Raw genomic sequence first — 17488 nt, 5'->3', positions numbered from 1 at the left:
TGGTATTTGGGTATTGTTTACTCTCATGGTCAATGACTTTCTCTTGTCAGCACTCGTCAGAGGGGTTTATTGGATCACATACATGGCACAGAAAAAGCTCATTGGAAACCCCAATCTATTTATCAGAATTACGCTGATCTAAATGCAATGTGATATCCTGGAACAGAAAAAGGATATTAGTGGAAAATTTTGTGAAATCCAAATAAAGTCTGTAGTTTTGTGTCATACCAATGTTAATTACTTAGATGCAACAAAATGTACCACGTTTATGTAAGACATTAACATTAGGGAGAGATTTGGGTGAAAGGTATACAGGAACTCTCTCTACTATTTTGCATCTTTTCTATAAACTTAATGATTCCAAAATAAAATTTGTTAAAAAAATTTTTTTTTAAAATCAAGGCACAAGAGGTTAAGGAAATTATGCAAATTCACACTGCTAGCAAGTGGTAGAAATAGGATCTAAATCTTGGCAGACCTAAGTTCTTCTAAGGAATTAATAGATATTTAAGAAGTTGAATCTGTAAATCTAAGCATGTAAAGCGACTACAGAAGTATCATCCCAGTATTCTGAATTCCTTCTTTTTAAATAGTTGAAAGTCCTGTATCTTCTGTTGATGCACTTTTGAGATTTGTTTTCTGTCAAGGATTCATAGAGTTCCTAATCATTAAGGAAAGTTTAAACAGTTCATTTATCTTGTGGTCTAGAGGAGAGGAGATTTACTGTGCCCACACTGGAATGAAATCCATTCTGTTTATTGAATTCGTTCTCACTCTTTTTTTTTTTTAAACAGTTTTATTCAGAAGTTGGATGCAGTATCAGTTAAAAGACTTTAGTCTGCAAGTAGCATGGAACCCCAAATGAATAGATTAACCTATAAGAAAGTTATTATCTCACACATAAGAATAAATATAGAGGATTCTTTAATTCACTGGTACAGTATCATCAAGGACTCACCCCTTTCCATTTCTCTGCATTCAGTCCCACTCCAGTAAAAATGGTGGTGCCCAGGAAATAGTGTGTGATTCATCCTGCAAATCCCCCCCCATTTTTTTTTTAAATTAGTAGGCTTTATTTTTATCCATTTTAGGTTTACAGAAAAATTAAGCTGACAGTACAGAGATTTCCCTTATGTCCCTTTACACCATAGTTTCTCCCCTTATTAACACCATAGTTTCTCCTCTTATTATTAGTGTGGCATATTAGTTACAACTGATGAACCAATATTGATACACCATTATTAGTTGAAGTCCGTTGTTTTCGTTAGGGATCACTCTTTGTATAGTTCTGTGGGTTTGGAGAAATGCACAATGTCATATATATCCACCATTGTAGTATCTTACAGAATAGTTTCACTGCCCTAAACATCCGGGTTTCCACTTACTCATTCCTCCTCCTTTTCCTTACCCCCTTGAAATGACTCATCTTTTTTTTTTTTACTATCTCTGTAGTTTGCCCTTTCCAGAATGTCTTAAAGTTAGAATCATACAGTATGTAGCTTTTTCACACTGGCTTCTTTCACTTAGCAGTTTGCCTTTAAGGTTCATCCATGTCTTTCTGGGGCTTTTGGTGGCATCCTTTGTATCGCTACGTAATACTAGTTGTGTGGATGTACCACAGTTGTTTTTCCATTCGGCTATTGAAAGGCATCTTGATTGCTTCCAGCTTCTGGCAGTTATGGGTAAAGCAGCGATAAACATTCACGTGCAGGTTTTTGTGTCAGTGTCAGTATTCGACTCATTTGGATGAATACCCAGGAGCATGATTACTAACCATACGGTAGGACTATGTTTAACTGTGTAAGACTCTGCCATACCGTGTTCCAGAACGGCCAGATCATTACAAATCCGCTTTTATTAATGATTCATTATCCATCTGTTAATATTTTTTTTTGCCAGTCACAAAGCCCCTCTGCAAGTTTTTCTCAAGAAAACTAATAGGACCTGGGTCTGAGGTCCATTCCTAAACCAGTCACCGGCAAGGGGGAGTAGGCCATGGTGGTAGTCATAAACCAGTCAGAGTTCATCTCCAGTGATAGGTCTGCAGCTGGAGAGGGAGCCCCTTCTCCTGAGCACCCTGCCTAGTGAGAGGGAACAAGGTCGCAGATGCCCAGATAGAATCGGGCCTGTGCCAGCGAACAAGATAGACAGTGGGAGGAAAGGGGTTCGGTGGAGGCAAGTAAGACTGCCTCAGATACTGCCTAAGGCCTACTGTTAGGCCTTTTCTTTCCCCTCTCCCCTCTCTCCCTCCCTCCCTCTACCCTTTTCAAGCTCAACTGACCGTTCTCAGTCTACGCCTATTGCAGAAAGCAGGTTTCGGGGTGTTTAGACTTCATGCTGTCAGCCCTCACCCCTAACTTGCCACCTCAGACCGCATAAACATTTTCAGACATTTAGCCAGTCCTGAAATTGCGGTGTTGGAAAACATAAGTTACTGGAAATGAATAAGTGAATGTAAGTAATCGTTACACATTTGCTATTATTCCATAGTAATAAAAACTCATCACCTGCACAGAATTAGGCCACTCCTAGAAATTTGCCCATTTCTAGTCTTGGTTCCATCATTAGTGAGCCATGTGAGTCAGGGCAGTTCTCTTGTCTCAGTGGCCTTGGTGCCTTTGGCTGTAAAGTGGGGAGGTGAGACTGGCTAATCCCTCATGCCTCTTTTGCTGTAAAATTATATCCATCTGTGACTTGTTGCAAATGCAGAAAGGATTCCTGAGTAGTGAAAATGCATCAGGTCATAAAGGATTCAGATTTTAGCAAGCTGTCATCTGTTTCTGTCACATCTGTGAAGAACCTTATTACTCTCTTTAATTGTCCCTAGCCAAGGTTAATTAAGTGTGTTTAAGTTCTCTCTTATTGTATATAGTGTGCCCCTCTGTTCTTTGCTCAAGAGTTTATTTTTTCTCTTGCTCTTTCTGATCAATAGCTGTCAGCGTGCTGTTTGGAGGTCAGTGGCTTCTCGTCAGCACTTGACTGGCAGGTGACACTTTTGAAGTACTGCACACTTTGCCTTTCTTCTGGCTGTTTGTGCCCTGTTAGTTCTTGGCAGGGTGCAGAGAAAGGATCAAGTAACTCAGCTGTTTCCCTCAGACTGACATTCATCTTGGTATTCATCTTCCTTGTCAAAGAACCGATAAAGAAGGCATAATTAAGAAAACGTCGGTGCTCCTTCCTTGTGGCCGGAAACCTATCCCGTTATCACTGTTGCTCTTTCACTGTGTTGCTGTTTACCCCTTAGTGGCTGTAATTCTTAGAAGGATTTCTCCTGTCAGCCTGTTATCCTGACTTTGAAAATCTCAGGTTTGAAATGGAATTTCTTTTTTTTTTGCGGTGCGCGGGCCTCTCACTGTTGTGGCCTCTCCCGTTGCGGCGCATAGGCTCCGGACGCGCACGCTCAGCGGCCATGGCTCACGGGCCCAGCCGCTCTGCGGCATGTGGGATCTTCCCGGACCGGGACACGAACCTCTGTCCCCTGCATCGGCAGGCGGACTCTCAACCGCTGCGCCACCAGGGAAGCCCTGAAATGGAATTTCTTAGCACATCAAAGGATTCACAGTTTGATGATACAGTCATAATTTTACCTGTTTTTGTTGTTGTTCTTCCTTACCTGCAAGTTATTTTTAAGACTGTGATTTGTTGTTGTTTTTTCTATTTTGTAGTCGTTGTTTTAGCTTTTAAAGCCATGTTCTGTATCACGAACCCATCCCCCGTGTTTCTAACCTCTGAAGCAGTCCCTGGGGAGGTGTGAACAACGTTTTGTAGCTTGGTATTTTTGAAAGTAATTTATGTGGTAAAATAAAACAACAACCAAAAAAACCAGGTAAAATTATGACTGTATCAAACCGTAAGTCCTTTGATGTGGTAAGAAATTCCATTTCAAACCTGAGATTTTCTGTCAGGATAACAGGCTGGCAGGAGAAATCCTTCTAAGAATGACAGGTGCCCGGTAAGAATCCTGGCCACCGTTTAGAAAGTATATTGTTTTTGAGGACTTTGAAGGAGAGGCCGTAGATGCCTTGTGTCTCTGGTGTAGTTATTTAACATCATTTCTCACGGCCTACTGTGCTACTCCTCTCACTGCGGGAGTTACAAAGGCCGGGGTTCAGCTCTGAGGAGCCCGTATTTCTGTGGTGGCAGCTGGCAGACACTGATGTCTTTTGAGCTGCCTAGGAGCAAAATCAGAATGCCATTAGAGGATACTGCTGTTGCTGTGTGTGTAGGGATCCTGGCAAGGGATGTGGAGGCAAAAGAAAGTCGCAAGATCGAGTGTGTCGGTTGAAATAGAGAAGGAGCAGAACATCCAAATACTGTCCTGGAGGAGCGTATAGGCAGGAATATCATTCACAAATCAAGGTTTATGGCAGCCTGCCCTGGCCTGGAACAGCCAGAACGTCTTGCTTGTGGAACACGAGGGAGCGCCACACGGGCTGGAGTAGAATACCGTCGGAATATACGGAGCTGGACACCGCCTGTTTGCTTACTACCTAATCGTTTGTTTACGCTGCATTTCGTTGCAGGTTCGAATCATCCTCCCATGCCATCAGTATGAGTGCCTATTTGCGAGAACAGAGAAGGGAGCTGTACAGTCGGAGTGGGGAGCTTCAAGGTGGGTAATCGACCTTCTCCAGAAAAATTAGTTTTCTGGAGAAACATCTGAAGTGTTTATAGCATGTGAATTTGAGGTCTGCATTCACAGGATTCTTTCAAGATAGCAAAGATTGAAAGACCTGGTAATCTGTTTCTTCTCTCATTTCCCAGCATCAGCTGCCAAGCAGCTAAAACTATTACTGTGGCCACAGGATTTATAGACCTGCTCCCATTCAAGTGGGAACTCAATGTTAAAAGAAATGAGGGCAGTTCCTTTTTGCTTAAAGATGGCAGACATGATTCCAGTCACAGTCTAGGGGAATGCCAGTCTTCTGTGGCTGCCCCTGTTATTTTAATTATTGTTTTCAGTACCTTCTGGAATATGGCAGGGGTACTTGAGATTTGGAAAAGTACAGATGCAGCCTCTGTCGTTATTTAAAGGGAAGAGGATGCCTTTAATAAACAGTACGTTCTGATCAACATAACTTTGATACACAGGATATTTGATGTTCATGTGTGGTTACTAAAAAGTTGGAATCTGAAGAAGAAAATAATTAAGAAAATAAATTAAAAGTAAATTTATTTAAAAAAAGAACACTAATAACATTTTTTTCCTGTGACCAGAAGGATGCTAATCATGGTAAATGTGTTCAGTTAAGAGAGATTTGTGAAGGTCTGCTAAATGCAAGACATCCAAGCACTGGAAGGGATGGAAGTTGTTGACTACATGGAAATAAAAGATAAAAACCTTAAGATCCAGTTATGAAAGTAGGGAATGAACATCAATAACAATATAAGGCAGTCAGTGGTAACAACTAAGTGGATGGTATGGATAAAATTGCTAGAGTTGAGATGCAAGAGATTCTGTAAATTATTTTAGAACTATGGGCTTTCTCCGTGAGGGATGGAGAAGAATACTTTAACTGTCTTTGATGCATTGCAGGCACTTGGAATATTTTGTAGTGACTAGCCTACACACTTAAATATTTAGTTTTTAAGACTCATCATAATTCTACAACAGAATGTCAGGAAGCAACTAGCCAGCCTTTCTAGAGTTAAAAGACTATTGCCTAGGGCTTCCCTGGTGGCGCAGTGGTTGAGAGTCCGCCTGCCGATGCAGGGGACACGGGTTCGTGCCCCGGTCCTGGAGGATCCCACGTGCTGCGGAGCGGCTGGGCCCGTGAGCCATGGCTGCTGAGCCTGCGCGTCCGGAGCCTGTGCTCCGCAACGGGAGAGGCCACAGCAGTGAGAGGCCTGCGTACCGCAAAAAAAAAAAAAAAAGACTATTTCCTAGTCATTCCTACCTTCACCTTCATTATTAATCTATCAGTAAATACCTGTAAATTTTTCCAAAGACTCTGCTCTGCTGTCTCATAGTTATATCACAGTAATAATTCCACAGCTCAGACATATAGTTACCAGAATTAAAAGCCTAGAAATACATTTGAGGATATAAGGAAAAGGAAATTAGCTTATAGCATCGTTACTGAACGAAGATAAATGACAGATACCAGATTCCCCCTTTTTAGTAGACAGTGAGCACGGTGAGTGAGCACTCCGTGCTTTGCTCTAGCTGTGCCCCATCCCCAACCCCACCCGTAGTCCATGACCTCTTGAGAGACACACAGTACAGCCAATCAGTGAAGAGTAGAGGGTTCTGGGCCCGTACTGCCTATGTTTAAAATCTAGCTCCCCACTTCCTAGCTTCAGAAGCTCTGTGCCTCCTTATCTCTAAATGGGCATAAACAGTGCCTACCCCATGAGGCTGTTGTGAACGTTAGGTGAGCAAGCTTTGAAAAGTGCTGAGAAAAGTACCTGACATGTAGTAAATGTTATGCCTTCCTCCCTCTCTCCAAATGTTATCTCTAGTTTTGTCACTTCAGAGTTTTCGTATACCTTCTGAAAGCTGAACCCTGCTCAGCTTTCCAACTTCAGTTTGTCACTGTGATGAGCCCTCCCTGCTGGTGTCTCCTCTCCCTAACATACCCCCTCAAAAAAAAAACAAAAAAAACCCAAAAAGCACACACTCTCTGTCTCTCTTTCCTTCTCTCTCTCTCTGGGCTCATGGCCCCTGCTGTGTGCTCACATCTTTACTGTTCCCTTTCTTATTATCGTTCTCCACACTGTATTGTGGATTTGCCACAGAGCTATAAGCTCCATGAGGGACGTACTGTTTTATTCCCTGTGCTTAGTACAGTGCCTGGTATGGTAAATGTTCAGTAAATACTGATGGACTCACTGACAGAAGGAATGAGGATGGCAGAGGTCTAAAGTAGGATGGACAGCTTATTAGTGAGAGGTTAGGAAGGACGCCCCAAAGGACATGGGGCCACGGACAGCCATTATCAGCTTCATGGGTTTACATTAGCTTTTAAGTTTAAGCCGAAGTAGAACCTAAACGTAGATACATTTTTGTTCTTTGCAGTTATACATGGCTTTATTAGATAGAAATGTTGCCATTGAGCTGTCTGGCCTAGGACAACATTGCTCTATATAATTGAAAAACATTGAAAAATCCAACTAAGTTACAGAGGACTTTCATTCTGTGAGAATGGTTAATCGAAGAATCTTCATAATCTAGGAACTTTACCATCCTTCAAAAAGTTAGTTGAAATACGGAACTTTCAAGCAACAGTCTATTGTACTTACCAGTGTTGAGCAAAATAGGAGCATTTATCTCTGGTTAGAGGGGAGGAAGTCGCTAGCCAACATATCATGTCCATAATAATCATTAAAAATAATTGAGCTGAGCTGAAACATCTCGTGCTTGGTGAGAGGCTGTATCAGCTGACCAGTTTTTGTGCAAGTTTGATGGAGTTTCATCCAGAAACCAAAGTTTCTCTGATGAATGCTTTTAATATTGCAGCAGGAAAAAAGGAGTTTGGGGGGGAATCGCATCTTTTTTTCTGTTAAAAACGGTCATTCTTTTGCAGTTATTCTATTAACCTGACTGGTCTGAGGACCACAGTGAGATCTGCATTTCACCTTATCCTGAAAAGGCATAGTTAAATAGTTCAGTCATATCATAAGAGATTGGCAGGAGATTTTCGTCTCTTCTCTTAGAGCCACGAAGCTGCAGGCTTCGCTTCCCAGTGGTTTGGTTCGTGAGGTCAGCTCTTCCTTCTGTGGTAGGAGAGCGGTAAAGATAGACCACCAAAGTAACATTAAAAGGCTCACATCTGACAAAAGTTAAGCTCCTGTGAACATTTCTAATTCATCATGCAATTAAAAAATGTTCTACCTAACACCACACAAGGGGGAAAAAGAATGAAAAAACGAGATTTCTTTGGTATCATCAGCCCATCTCTTTTAGCTCTAACTGTCAGGGTACAGGTGGTTCATTACATTGTGTGCTGTGGGCAGCTGGGCTGAGGATGTCGGGGTGCTGTTCCCAAGAGTGCAGGGCAGCAGCTGGAAGTCAGACTTGTACATGTGTCTGCGTTAATCATGGGTGTCCTGTTGTTCTGAGGCCCTCCACTGCTTCATTGTACTGCTCACCCAGTCACGTGCTAGCTTAGAAAGGTACTCATTTTAAAGAACATTTAGCTTCAATATAGTGTCTGAGTTTTTTTTATTTATTTTTTTATACAGCAGGTTTTTATTATCTATTTTATGCATATTAGTGTATACATGTCAATCCCAGCCTCCCAGTTCATCCCACCCCTGCTTTCCCCCCTTGATGTCCATACGTTTGTTCTCTACATCTGTGTCTCAGTTTCTGCTCTGCAAACTGGTTCATCTGTACCATTTTTCTAGGTTCCACATGTATGCATTAATGTACGATATTTGTTTCTCTCTTTCTGACTCACTTCACTCTGTATGACAGTCTCTAGATCCATCCACATCTCTACAAATGACCCAGTTTCGTTCCTTTCTATGGCTGAGTAATATTCCATTGTATATATGTACCCCGTTTTCTTTATCCATTCGTCTGTCGATGGGCATTTAGGTTGCTTCCATGTCCTGGCTGTTGTAAATAGTGCTGCAGTGAACATAGGGGCGCATGTGTCTTTTTGAATTATGGTTTCCTCTGGGTATATGCCCAGCAGTGGGATTGCTGGGTCATAGGGTAATTCTGTTTTTAGTTTTTTAAGGAACCTCCATCCTGTTCTCCATAGTGGCTGTATCAATTTACATTCCCACCAACAGTGCAAGAGGGTTCCCTTTTCTCCACACCCTCTCCAGCATTTGCTGTTTGTAGATTTTCTGATGATGTCCATTCTAACTGTTGTGAGGTGATACCTTATTGTAGTTTTGATTTGCATTTCTCTAATAATTAGTGATGTTAAGTAGCTTTTCATGTGCTTCTTGGCCATCTGTATGTCTTCTTTGGAGAAATGTCTATTTACGTCTTCTGCCCATTTTTGGATTGGGTTGTTTGTTTTTTTAATATTGAGCTGCATGAGCTGTTTATATATTTTGTCCGTTGATTCGTTTGCAAATATTTTCTCCCATTCTGAGGGTTGTCTTTTCGTCGTTTGTCATTTCCCTTGCTTTGCCAAAGCTTTGAAGTTTCATTAGGTTCCATTTGTTTATTTTTGTTTTTATTTCCATTACTCTAGGAGGTGGATCAAAAAAGATCTTGCTGTGATTTATGTCAAAGAGTGTTCTTCCTATGTTTTCCTCGAAGTGTTTTATAGTGCTGGTCTTACATTTCGGTCTTGAATCCATTTTGAGTTTATTTTTGTGTATAGTGTTAGGGAGTGTTCTAATTTCATTCTTTTACATGTAGCTGTCCAGTTTTCCCAGCACCACTATTGAAGAGACTGTCTTTTCTCCATTGTGTATCCTTGCCTCCTTTGTCATAGAGTAGTTGACCATAGGTGCATGGGTTTATCTCTGGGCTTTCTATCCTGTTCCATTGATCTATGTTTCTGTTTTTGTGCCAGTACCGTATTGTCTTGATTACTGTAGCTTTGTTGTATAGTCTGAAGTCAGGGAGTCTGATTCCTCCAGCTCTGTTTCTTTCCCTCAAGACTGCTTTGGCTATTCGGGGTCTTTTGTGTCTCCATACAAATTTTAAGATTTTTGGTTTTAGTTCTGTAAAAAATGCCATTGGTACTTTGATAGGGATTGCGTTGAATCTGTAGATTGCTTTGGGTAGTATAGTCATTTTCACAATATTGAATCTTCCAATCCAAGAACATGGTATATCTCTCCATCTGTTGCTATCACCTTTAATTTCTTTCATCTGTGTCTTATAGTTTTCTGCATACAGGTCTTTTGTCTCCCTAGATAGGTTTATTCCTAGGTATTTTTTTCTTTTTGTTGCAGTGGTAAATGGGAGTGTTTCCTTAATTTCTCTTTCAGATTTTTCATCATTAGGGTATAGGAATGCAAGAGATTTCTGTGCATTAATTTTGTATCCTGCAACTTTACCAAATTCATTGATTATCTCTAGTAGTTTTCTGGTGGCATCTTTAGGGTTCTCTATGTGTAGTATCATGTCAGTTTACTTTTTCTTTTCCAATTTGTATTCCTTTTATTTCTTTTTCTTCTCTGATTGCTGTGGCTAAGACTTCCAAAACTATGTTGAATAATAGTGGTGAGAGTGGACATCCTTGTCTTGTTCCTGATCTTAGAGGAAATGCTTTCAAGTTTTCACCACTGAGAATGATGTTTGCTGTGGGTTTGTCATATATGGTGTTCATTATGTGGAGGTAGGTTCCTTCTGTGCCCACTTTCTGGAGAGTTTTTATCATTAATGGGTGTTGAATTTTGTCAAAAGCTTTTTCTGCATCTATTGAGATGATCATATGGTTTTTCTTCATCAGTTTGTTAATATGGTGTATCACATTGATTGATTTGCATATATTGAAGAATCCTTGCACCCCTGGGATAAATCCCACTTGATCATGGTGTATGATCATTTTAATGTGCTGTTGGATTCTCTTTGCTAGTGTTTTTTTGAGGATTTTTGCATCTATATTCATCAGTGACATTGGTTTGTAATTTTCTTTTTCTGTAGTATCTTTGTCTGGTTTTGGTACCAAGGTGATGGTGGCCTCATGGAATGAGTTTGGGATTGTTCCTTCCGCTGCAATTTTTTGGAAGAGTTTGAAAAGGATGGGTGTTTGTTCTTCTCTAAATGTTTGATAGGATTCACCTGTGAAGCCATCTGGTCCTGGACTTTTGTTTGTTGGAAGATTTTTAATCACAGTTTCAATTTCATTACTTGTGATTCGTGTGTTCATATTTTCTGTTTCTTCCTGGTTCAGTCTTGGAAGATTATACCTTTCTAAGAATTTGTCCATTTCTTCCAGGCTGTCCATTTTATTGGCATAGAGTTGCTTGTAGTAGTCTCATAGGATTCTTTGTATTTCTTCAGTGTCTGTTGTAACTTCTCCTTTTCATTTCTAATTTCATTGATTTGAGTCCTCTCATCTTTTTCTTGATGAGTCTGGCTAATGGTTTATCAATTTTGTTTATCTTCTCAAAGAACCAAGTTTTAGTTTTATTGATCTTTGCTATTGTTTTCTTTGTTTCTATTTTATTTATTTCTGCTCAGATCTTTATGATTTCTTTCCTTCTGCTAACTTTGGGTTTTGTTTGTTCTTCTTTCTCTAGTGACTTTAGGTGTAAGGTTAGATTGTTTATTTTAGATTTTTTTTTGTTTCTTGAGGTAGGCTTGTGTAGCTGTAAACTTCCCTCTTAGAACTGCTTTTCCTGCATCCCATAAGTTTTGGATCGTCGTGTTTTCATTGTCATTTGTCTCTAGGTATTTTTGATTTCCTCTTTGATTTCTTCAGTAATCTCTTGGTTATTTAATGTATTGTTTAGCCTCCATGTTTTTGTGTTTTTTACATTGTTTTCCCTATAATTGATTTCTAATCTCACAGTGTTGTGGTCAGAAAAGATGCTTGATATTATTTCAGTTTTCTTAAATTTAGTGAAGCTTGATGTGACCCAAGATGTGATCTTCCTGCTGTGTTTGGATAGAAAGTCCTATCAATATCAGTTACATCTATCTGGTGTATTGTGTCATTTAAAGCTTCTCTTTCCTTATTAATTTTCTGTTTGGATGATCTGTCCATTGGTGTAAGTGAGGTGTTAAAGTCCCCGACTATTATTGTGTTACTGTCGATTTCCTCTTTTATAGCTGTTAGCATTTGCCTTATATATTGAGGTGCTCCTATGTTGGGTGCATATATATTTATAATTGTTATATCTTCAAATCTTTTCTTGGTTCCTTTCTCTTCTCCTTCTGGGACACTTATAATGCAAATGTTGGTGTGTTTAATGTTGTCCCAGAGGTCTCTTAGGCCGCCTTCATTTCTTTTCTTTCTTTTTTCTCTAATTTTTTCTATGGCAGTGAATTCTACCATTCTGTCTTTGGGGTTACTTATCTGTTCTTCTGCCTCAGTTATTCTGATATTGATTCCTTCTAGTGTAGTTTTCATTTCAGTTATTGTATTTTTCATCTCTGTGTGTTTGTTCTTTAATTCTTCTAGATCTTTGTTCAGCATTTCTTGCATCTTCTCGATCTTTGCCTCCATTCTTTTTCCGAGGTCCTGGATCATATTCACTGTCAGTATTCTGAATTCTTTTTCTGGAAGGTTGCCTATCTCCACTTCATTTAATTGTTTTTCTGGTGTTTTATCTTGTTCCTTCATCTGGTACATAGTCCTCTGACTTTTCATTTTATCTATCTGCGAATGTGGTTTTCATTCCACAGGCTGCAGGATTGTAGTTCTTCTTGCTTCTGCTGTCTGCCCTCTGGTGGATGAGGTTATCTAAGAGGCTTGTGTAAGTTTCCTGATGGGAGGGACTGGTGGTGGGTAGTGGTGGCTGTTGTTCTTTTGGGCAGAGCTCAATAAAACTTTAATCTGCTTGTCTGCTGATGGATGGGGCTTGGTTCCCTCCCTGTTGGTTGTTTGGCCTGAGGTGACCCAAACACTTGAGCCCACCGGGGCTCTTTGGTGGGGCTAATGGCGGACTCTGGGAGAACTCACGGCATGGAGTACTTCCCAGAACTTCTGCTGCCAGTGTCCTTGTCCACACGGTGCAACAGAGCTACCCCCTGCCTCTGCAGGAGACCCTCCAACACTGGCAGGTAGGTCTGGTTCAGTTGCCTATGGGGTCACTGCTCCTTCCCCTAGGTCCCGACGTGCACACTACTTTGTGTGTGCCCTCCAAGAGCGGAGTCTCTGTTTCTCCCATTCCTGTCAAAGTCCTGCAGTAATAACCTGCTAGCCTCAGAATCTGATTCTCTAGAAATTCCTACTCTTGTTGCCGGACCCCCAGGTTGGGAAGCCTGACTTGGGGCTCAGAACCTTCACTCCAGTGGGTGTAATTCTGTGGTGTGTGTTCCCCCGTTTCTGAGTCACCCACCCAGCAGTTATGGGATTTGATTTTATTGTGATTGTGTCCCTCCTACCGTCTCATTGTGGCTTCTCCTTTGTCTTTGGGTGTGGGGTATCTTTTTTGGTTATTAGTTCCAGTGTCTTCCTGTCAGTGATTGTTCAGCAGTTAGTTGTGATTCCGGTGCTCTCGCAAGAGGTAGTGGGAATCTAGTGTCTGAGTTTTAATATGTGATTCTTCAGGAGAATAAGGTAACTGATGAACACATTGTCTCATGAGGGTTGAAAAAAAAGAAGTCAAAATACTTACTGCTGCCCATGACCAAAACAAGGTCTTTGGTAATCACCTGTGCCTCGGTTTTCTCATTTGAAAAATAGAGCTGTTATCAGTTCTAACTCTTTTAGGAGGGGATATTGTGACTGTAAAATTAGATATCAAAACTCTGTAAAAATTAGAATAGCTATAATTGATTGAAATTAAAATGGTGCTTTAAAAAAAGTTTATCATTGTGAAATGAGGAGAGCTGCATCCCTCTCTTTATCTCTCATTTTCTCCTTCAATTCACTCTCACTGTTTCTCTGGGTCGGCTCACCGCAACGTCACCGGTGACCTCCATCTTGGCAGATTCAGTGTTTGCTTTTCTGTGTTCATCTCACTTGCTCGTTTAGCAACTGTTTTCCTTTTCTCTTTCTCATGTTCTTTCTGAGCCTCTCAGGGGCTCCTTGGAGTGTCTCATGGTTTGGTCCTGAAAGCTTTCCTGTGTTCCCTCTGTACACTCTTCCCTGATGATCTCAGCCAAAACCAAGTTTTGCTTGGGGCCAGGTGCAGATAACTTGCAGATCTAGGTCTCCTGCCCAAATCTCATTATTGTTTCCTGATCTCTTCCAGCATCCTATCTCCCCTCCCCACATCTTATCATTCTTAACCTCAGCATGTTTTTTATTTTCCTCATGATACTTAAAAAAATATGTACATCTTGTCAACTTTGTTAATATTCTACACAGAATGCAAGCCTTACTCACTAATGTGTTCCAGTGCCTAGGATGATACTTGGCTTGAGTTAGGCACTTCGAAAATATACGATGAAGGAGGCTCTTTCCTCCATATCTCCTTATTTGCATGTACAAGCCTACTTATTTGAGAAACGCTAGTGGGAGCTTTAATAAACAGACTAGCTGTTCTGTACTTTGTCTTTGCTCATTTTTAAAGGTGCTCAAACTCACCAATAGGTAGAGTACATTAATTGTCACCAATCCAAGTAGAAATGTATACTCAGTTTTGATTACAGTTTCTTCTCTGTCTTGGGGCTACTTAGTACTTCTGTTTGTACTCAATCATATTACCTTTAAGAGTGCCATTCTTATTCCCATTAGTTAAATGAGTGGCATTTCTATGGCCCTGACATTGAAATAGTCTGTAAAGCTCCAACCACTTGAAATAGTCTGTAAAGCTCCAACCACTTAAGAATTGACTTCTCTAAGAAGACTTGCTTTACGTTGTAAATATGGAAGTCCTGACATCAGGGAAAACTGGGCTCTTATACCGACCTGACCTGAATTTTCTGAGTTTTTCTCTCTAATTGTTTGTTGGTAACTGGGGTTGTGAATACTTAGTGGTATCGTATGTAATTAATCTGCTTGGAGGTGCCTTGCCTTAAGGTAAGGCAATATTTGAAATAGATTAAGCATGAGTTGATTATCCTTTTTACAGAAGGATTTATTATAGGAGGATTTAGTATAGGAGTCTCCTAAGTAGCAAGCTGTTCTATAATGGAGCATTTAAAGCATGATTTCACTTATGCACACATTTTCAGGGACATTTTGGCTGAAGTGAGGTACAGCAATTTTACACACATACCACCCTTTTGTTCCACAGCCTTATATATATGAAGCACTTGTAAAGCTTTATATTCATGAAATTTGATTAGAAAATTCTTTGTAGTCTTTAAAATTTTGCTTAATGACTTTGTTAATAACTGAGTAACAATATGCAAGCACATGGGGTAAAAAGTACTTTTTTTTTGGTTAAAATTGCACATAATTATTTCAAAATAACCTTAATCTCTTACAGTTATCTCTTCTGTTTTAGGTTGTAAAATAGTGTATGAAAATTGATTCCCCCTCCTTTTGTATATTTATATTATTCTTTTTAAAAGACAAATCATAACTTATATGTAAGATATGTCTTAATATGAAATTATAATAAAATTTTTATAAGTGCTAATTTCTTTATCTTTTCCTAAGAAGTAGTAAGTAATAAATATACTTTCCTCAGGTTATGAACAGACAAATGCGTTATTTCAGATCATGTAGGAAATAAAAGTATTCCTCTGCCACAGTTGTTATTGAGCGTACCAGCCCTTTGTCTTAATCTATGCCAGATAGATGTTTATTTTATTTGAAAATGTTCTTTTGTGGGTTTCGTTTATATAAAATGGATTTATTTTCTGAATAAGTCTAGTTCATAGAACATCCTTTCTACCCAGTGGACAAACCACTGGTAGCTGAACCATGTGGAGGGTCATGAGAAAATGGATCATAAGAGTGCAGTGACCAGCACAAAGCCTTATTTAGTAAAGTCTAAGAGCCTCACTTTTGAGAAATGACCCTTGGTCATTGTGCAGAACTAGTTGATGATATATCATCTTATTTTTAAAAAACTTTTATTCTACCCATTTATCCATTCATCCATACAGAGATAGGGGAGAAGAGGGAATGCTGCTAAATGAGATATATATTTGAGTTTTAAAAGTGATACGTATGCATGTCTTATCTGTATTATACTTCAATTAAAATTTTTTTTTAAACCAAAGTATGAAAAAACACCAGAAACTTTTAACATGATGTAACAGAGAATTTTGAATGTTAGCTTCTCTTATATTTTTCATCATTTGGTTCACATTAATTTTTTAATAATGTGAAGATGATAGCTTTGCTATTATTCCTTATTTTCTTAGACTTTCTCTAGGACCATAAGAAGTTATATTTTGGCAACCCTAGTAGTTTATATGATGCAACTAATAATTCTGACCTGAGCTCTTTTAGAAGATAGAGAAAACCACAAACATTTATAGTATGTAGTGAGGAAAGTAATTATTAGAAACTAGTGAGAATGCTACATAACAAATTTATCATTGTCCCAGTAAGACACGATTCATAAGATAATTTTACATTTTCAAAATGAAGGTTGGGTCCTTCAGGAAGGCTAATAGTTAGAGATTACCTTATCTAAAGTGATCTGTTACCAAAATTCAGAAGAAATTGATGTAAACATGCACATAATATGATGTCTAGAAAATGAAAAAATAGATTTTAATGGTAGAATGTGCTTTAGAACTCATAATCTAGTGCTTTTAAACTCATTTTTCAGTCATAGAACCTGTCTTCTGTTTAAGTCTTATTTCATAGTTCAAATGGTTTGACTAAGTGGGGTTGAGGGCTCAGAGCCCCACCTGCTTAGATGCCCCCCCCTTCCATTTGCTGCTTTCCCCTTCCTCTGTGTGGCACCAAGGCACCATTACAAAACTACAGACTCCCAGAAGCAGACTCCTACGCAAAGGAAAACTTGATATCGGTAGAGAGTTGACATTACAGATTTGTAGGGAGAGGACAGACTAATCAATAATGGGTGTTAAGACAATTGATTATCCATAAAGAAAGACATTAGATTTGAACCTCATATCATTTAGGAAAATAATTTTTTTTTTTTTTTTTGGTGGTACGCTGACCTCTCACTGTTGTGGCCTCTCCCGTTGCGGAGCACAGGCTCCGGACGCGCAGGCTCAGCGGCCATGGCTCACGGGCCCAGCCGCTCCGCGGCACGTGGGATCTTCCCGGACCGGAGCACGAACCTGTGTCCCCTGCATTGGCAGGCAGACTCTCAACCACTGCGCCACCAGGGAAGGCCAGGAAAATAAATTTTTGATGGATTAGAACTCAGATGTGAAAGGCAAAACCTATGGACAAGTATGCTCATAGCAGCATTGTTTGAATAACAGAAAACTGGAAACAACTCAAATGTCATAGACAGGAAAAAGGAATTATAAATCAGTATAGCCATGTTTCTACATGGCGGAATACTTTATAACAGCGAAAATGAATGAACTCTGCTATACATTAGCTTGGTTGAGTCTCCAAAGCAATCACACAGGAATATATATAGTCTAGTTCCATCTACATGAAAATCAGAAGCAGTCAGAATTGAATAGTATCTTCTTGAGGCATACTTCCTTATATGATGAAAATGTGAGAAAAGTAAGATGGGGGCATAAATATAAAACTCAGGAAAGGGATCTCCTCTGGAGAGGATGGAGGAGGATATGATCAAAGAGAGGAGCGCATGGGGCTTGAAGGGGATAATGGTGGTGTTGTGTTTCTTAAGCTAAGTGATGGAAATGGTATTGCTTGTTTTATTATTTTTAAAACCATAAAAATGTCATAGATACTCATATATATAATACATTTCATAAAAAGTAGAAATATAATAATTTTTAAAAGGGCCTTTAAGTGTCCAGAGACAAAACCATATATGTAGTGTAATGCCCCTGTTTAGAAGTCTAAACCAAATTTGGAGTTTTCTGTGACTGCTGGATTGG

General features: G+C 39.6%; 1 protein-coding gene across 1 annotated transcript in view; it reads left to right on the top strand.

The window, feature by feature from the left end:
• EXOC4 (exocyst complex component 4) overlaps positions 1-17488 on the top strand; it is an 826096-nt gene that overhangs the window by 233592 nt on the left and 575016 nt on the right. Inside the window, exon 9 of the mRNA XM_059074406.2 lies at positions 4524-4612. Within this exon, the coding sequence (XP_058930389.1) occupies positions 4524-4612 (89 nt within the window). The remainder of the gene's footprint in view (positions 1-4523; positions 4613-17488) is intronic.

Source organism: Kogia breviceps, chromosome 9, assembly GCF_026419965.1.
Source record: "Kogia breviceps isolate mKogBre1 chromosome 9, mKogBre1 haplotype 1, whole genome shotgun sequence".
Classification (NCBI taxonomy): domain Eukaryota; kingdom Metazoa; phylum Chordata; class Mammalia; order Artiodactyla; family Physeteridae; genus Kogia; species Kogia breviceps.
Note: the sequence above shows the minus strand (reverse complement) of the source record. Positions and strands in the feature narration are given on the sequence as shown.